Source organism: the organism of the source record quoted next (genome assembly GCF_019968985.1).
Source record: "MAG: Porospora cf. gigantea B chromosome Unknown PgB_NODE_1997_length_4344_cov_118.279, whole genome shotgun sequence".
NCBI classification, from domain to species: domain Eukaryota; phylum Apicomplexa; class Conoidasida; order Eugregarinorida; family Porosporidae; genus Porospora; species Porospora cf. gigantea B.
Genome location: NW_027178780.1, coordinates 1 through 4,344, shown reverse-complemented (window position 1 = coordinate 4,344; position 4,344 = coordinate 1). Strand labels below are relative to the sequence as shown.

Sequence of the window (4,344 nt, the reverse complement as noted above, 5' to 3'; positions counted from 1 at the left end):
CCCGTTACGTCGGTTTCGTCAGGCCCCACTTCCGAGGGCTCAGGAGCAGGAGATGGCTTCGCTATGGGCTTGACTCCGGGGCTGGCCTTTGCTTTCGGTGGTCCGGTTTCGTCAGCCCCCACTTCCGAGGGCTCATGAGCAGGAGATGGCTTCGCCATGGGCTTGACGCCGGGTTTGGCCTCTGCTTTCGTTGGTCCCGTTACGTCGGTTTCGTCAGGCCCCACTTCCGAGGGCTTAGGAGCAGGAGATAGCTTCTCCATGCGCTTGACTCCTGGTTTGATGCCGGTTTTGGCCTTTGCTTTCGATGGTCCGCCTTCGTCAGGCCCCACTTCCGAGGGCTCAAGAGCAGGAGATGGCTTTGCCACGGCGGGTTTGACGAGCACCTTAATGATCGCCTTCGCTTTCGGTGGTTTCATATGATCCCTTCCGACTTCCGCAGTCTTGCTAGTGCAATGGGATACTTCGAGAGCAACCTCGCTTAGGTCATACACTGGTGGAAGCTCTTGCTCCAGGTAACCATCCAAGACACCTGACGCACTGGCTTCAAGTCTGAAACCGCATATTGGGTCCAAGATCGTCGCCTACCTTTTTTCAAGTGCGCGCATATGAAAATCCACGAGGGTCCGCCAAGAAGTGGGTAATCTGAAAAGCGGTTGTCCTACGACACCAGCCGAAGCTCCCAGCGCAGATACGCATGATACCACAGGCTTCTTAGGTTTAGGCACACATATGTGGGGCATCAAGAATGAGCAACAATACGGTATTACTGCATATCTTTCGTTCGATTATTGCCTTGAAATACTCTTTACGCCATAGGCCCGACCATTAACCATAGGCCCGACGACACTACAAACAACTATCAACTGTGAGTGAAAACTGAGGGCAGTACTATGAATAAATACCTTGCTTCTCCCGTCAGCAGCGTAGGAAGAGTGGTGGGCTTATAACCCCCAAGTCTGTGGATCGAAACCACGCACTATCACTTCGCAGAGTTGGCGGACATTGGCTGAGACTTCTTGTTTGCAGGCAGACATCTTCGTCACGTACCTAGTCTGTGTCGTGGCTGGGGTGTCATTGATGGAGCTGTTTTCTGCACGGCAGATAAGGAGCTGCGCGCTGAGGAATAGCCATACGGCGTGGGGTACGGTGTCTGCCATTGGCTGTAAGTACGGTACATAGGCAACTAGGATCACACTCGATCTTGGTATGGATCGATCTCACAGGCGATCCGATCAAATTCAGTCTCAATGGTGAAGTTCACAAGGCCTATACGCATCTGCCCTAGTCGCCGCCGTGCCGCTTCAGCCCCATCTCCGACATGGATCTCGCTTGGTTTAGGACTTTTTTCTTCAAAAAGCAACCGACCCCGTTGCACAGCGCGGAGACCTTTCCCCTCTGGCGGCTCGTCGTTCGATTGTGTGGTTTGGCATTTGTCAGACAATAAAATGGGAATGGCATCACACTCAGAAGCGTGAGTTGACGCTGACTCCAAGGGCGAAGGGGAAGGCTGTCTACGTGACGCCTCACTCACCTCCAAGACTTGCTCTCGACATAAGGTGCTGCTATCAATTCCGCTGGTCAGCCTACGGATTGCGGTGCAGCTGACTTGCCGCTCTGGCATCAAGTACAAGAGGAGATACACTCATCCAAGTGTTCAAAATGTCGGGCTCCTCGTGGAAGAATGCTACGTTCACGTCACATTTATCTCACCTTTCACTGTTTTCTCGTCTGGAAGACCGTTCACTATCCGCGACGCGGAAGGATGCCGCGTCGTGAAGGCAGCCATCGCAGCGATCAAGTCAGTGTTACGAATCGTCATACTAAACGGATATTCGAAAGTTTAGCGCCCAAGTCTGTTGGGCTGCTTGCGTTCATACAGTTCATTCCAACAGTCGACCTTTGCCTTGGAACACTTTGCCATGCTTGTCATGAGAGCCGACTACGCCAGCAACGCGGCCCTCCCTAATCATCAGATTGAATGCTGCCGACGTCGTTCTGACGCCTCGCGGCAGAGCATTCAACCACGGTTCCTCGCCGGGTTCCGCGTTGCCAACTACTTCACCGACGGGCTCTGGGGAGCGTAAGAGCTCAGGCGGCACGTAGAACTCTACCTCCATATCGGTCTCGATAACTCCTACGGCGTTGCTAGGTTTCAGCTCAATGATTTCGACTTCGTAGACAACGTCGTTGTACGTTATCGGGATTACGTCTCCCACAGTAACCGTCGCGAAACTCCGCAGCGCAGTCTCCAGCACCACTTTGGGGTTGCTGAGATCGAGGAATTCGATTCCTGGGAGCTGGATGCGCACGTAGGAGCCCTTCGGCAGAGTTACATTGAGGATGTTTACAATCTCGCCCACACTAATGCCCAGATGCTGCATCAGCCAGTATGGCAGAAAGCACATCCCTTCCTCGGCACTGAACTCCTGTACGCCAACATGACTAGACCGGGCGCTGGTGGTTTGAATTCGAAACACCATAGGCCAGGAGACACTCGAGTGGGCGAGTGACGTCAGCGCTGACTGAGGAAGGAGGACTGTGTGTGGTACAGATGCCAGTCATACTCTTGTTACCCTGTTCGAGGGTCTCCTTTCCGCAAAATGTAAAGGGGTAAGCCGCCAGGTCCATCGACAAGGGCTCGCCATTCGTCTCCTGAAAGAATGACCCAGCGACACGGTTGAAACTGTCCCACATATTTGATTATTATGGTTGCCGGTGGGCTGCCTCACGTCACCTGCTGTCGCCTCCTGGAACAGTCTCGAGTTTCAGTAGGAGTCAAAAGTACCTTCTGACTGTACGGTGGATGCATGCTGTTGCCATGGGACCCAGAGGTGGCTTTACTTTGTATACTTTCGGTGGTCCGGACCCAGAGGTGCGTCAGGCCTTACTTTCGAGGGCTCCAGGGCAGGAGTGGCTTTGCCACAGCTCGCTTCATGTCTGAAACCGCATATTGGGCCCAAGATCGTCGCCTACCTTTTTTCAAGTGCGCGCGTATGAAAATCTACGAGGGTCCGCCAAGAAGTGGGTAATCTGAAAAGCGGTTGTCCTACGAAGATGCTTCTCAGGTTTAGGCACACACATATGTGGGGCATCAAGAATGAACAACAATACGGTATTACGGCATATCTTTCGTTCGATTATTGCCTTGAAATACTCTTTAGCCAACTTGCTGGGAGCTAGCAGGAGAGAGGTGTAACTCGTAGCACGATAGGTTGGCCAAAGTTGAGACTTCTGGTTTGTGGGAGCTCTTTGGTGGCGTAATCTCGATTTTGCCTATGCCAGCTGCTACTGAACAGCCCGTCACATCTGCTGCCGCTCGCGACGCGCATAGGCGGTCAATCGTTGAGAATCGCGCTTTTCCTGTTGTGAGACCACCGTGTGGTCCTGGAAAATTCAGTGGTGAGGCACGAAGGAGGGCTGGACCCAGACATCTTCGTCACGTACCTAGCCTGCATCGCTGGTTGGGGTGTCATTGATGAAGCTGTTTTCTGCGCGGCAGATAAGGAGCTGCGCGCTGAGGAATGGCCTTACGGCGTGGGATACGGTGTCGGCACTGTGGTTCTGCTATTGGCCGTTCTAGCAGTACGGTACTTCATCCATGATGCCAGCTGGTCGCAGTCGCACCCCACTAAGAAAGCTCTTCTCCCTCCAGGAAAAACCATCGATGTCATTCTTGGTTTCTGTGTAGTTGTATCTATCTGGGGCATAATTGACTACATCATTGAGATGGTAGTCCACTCGCAAGACCGATGGCAATCGGTTAAGATCAGTCTGGGCTACTGCGTGGCTACAGCAGCATTTTTTTCCCTCTGGCTGGTCAGGCGCTACGTCTTCAAGAGCAAGCTGCTTCTAAGAGATTCCTTCGCTATGTTTCAGTGACTCGTCGTGTCTCATCGTTTCTACTCTCGTCATAAGAAAAACCACTTAAAACCAACTTTCAATGAAATCGATTTTCTGTGTGTGCAATGTGAAGATAAACACGAATATCACTTTTGCAGGTAATGCACACCAGACTCAAAATAGACTCTCATGCCACGTATGAAGAGCAGAGGGTCTGATTGGTGCCCGTGGCGACAATGATAGCGATAATGACGCCGTAGAGAGCCAAGGCCTCGCCGAAGATAAGAATAAGCATCATGCCGACGAAGAGCTTGGGCTGTTGAGCGTTGGCTCGTACTCCCGCATCTCCGACGATTCCAATAGCTAGACCAGCTCCAAGGCAGGAAAGACCGACCGTCAACCCAGCGGACAAGTGCGCGTATCCAGCGTAAGCCGAGTAGGTCTCAGCATTGCTCATGTTCTGCGAGATGATGATACCGATGATCAGACCGTAGATGCCGAGAA

The 4,344-nt window shown here is 52.5% G+C and overlaps 4 protein-coding genes across 6 annotated transcripts; 1 reads left to right on the top strand and 3 right to left on the bottom strand.

Annotated features, from left to right (window-relative positions):
- Positions 1 to 1,189: 1,189 nt before the first annotated feature.
- On the bottom strand, positions 1,190 to 1,621 carry KVP17_001825 (uncharacterized protein; the record flags this gene model as incomplete). The annotated part of the gene is made up of 1 exon (XM_068517566.1): positions 1,190 to 1,621. The coding sequence occupies one exon, from the start codon at positions 1,619 to 1,621 to the stop codon at positions 1,190 to 1,192; it is 432 nt and encodes a 143-aa protein (XP_068377204.1).
- A 259-nt stretch (positions 1,622 to 1,880) lies between these two features.
- On the bottom strand, positions 1,881 to 2,694 carry KVP17_001827 (uncharacterized protein; the record flags this gene model as incomplete). Of its 2 annotated transcripts, XM_068517570.1 has the most annotated exons (2): positions 1,881 to 2,536; positions 2,565 to 2,694. In XM_068517570.1, the coding sequence occupies 2 exons, from the start codon at positions 2,692 to 2,694 to the stop codon at positions 1,881 to 1,883; spliced, it is 786 nt and encodes a 261-aa protein (XP_068377208.1). The 2 variants fall into 2 exon arrangements, with proteins under 2 accessions (XP_068377208.1, XP_068377207.1); XM_068517569.1 differs by lacking the exon at positions 2,565 to 2,694 and having other exon boundaries at positions 1,881 to 2,480.
- A 581-nt stretch (positions 2,695 to 3,275) lies between these two features.
- Positions 3,276 to 3,879, top strand: KVP17_001826 (uncharacterized protein; the record flags this gene model as incomplete). 2 transcript variants are annotated; one of them, XM_068517568.1, is made up of 2 exons in its annotated part: positions 3,276 to 3,399; positions 3,500 to 3,879. In XM_068517568.1, the coding sequence occupies 2 exons, from the start codon at positions 3,276 to 3,278 to the stop codon at positions 3,877 to 3,879; spliced, it is 504 nt and encodes a 167-aa protein (XP_068377206.1). The 2 variants fall into 2 exon arrangements, with proteins under 2 accessions (XP_068377206.1, XP_068377205.1); XM_068517567.1 differs by having other exon boundaries at positions 3,428 to 3,879.
- Positions 3,880 to 4,027: 148 nt separating this feature from the next.
- Positions 4,028 to 4,297, bottom strand: KVP17_001824 (uncharacterized protein; the record flags this gene model as incomplete). Its single annotated transcript, XM_068517565.1, has 1 exon — positions 4,028 to 4,297. One exon carries the CDS (start codon positions 4,295 to 4,297, stop codon positions 4,028 to 4,030), a length of 270 nt encoding a protein of 89 aa, XP_068377203.1.
- Positions 4,298 to 4,344: the final 47 nt, after the last annotated feature.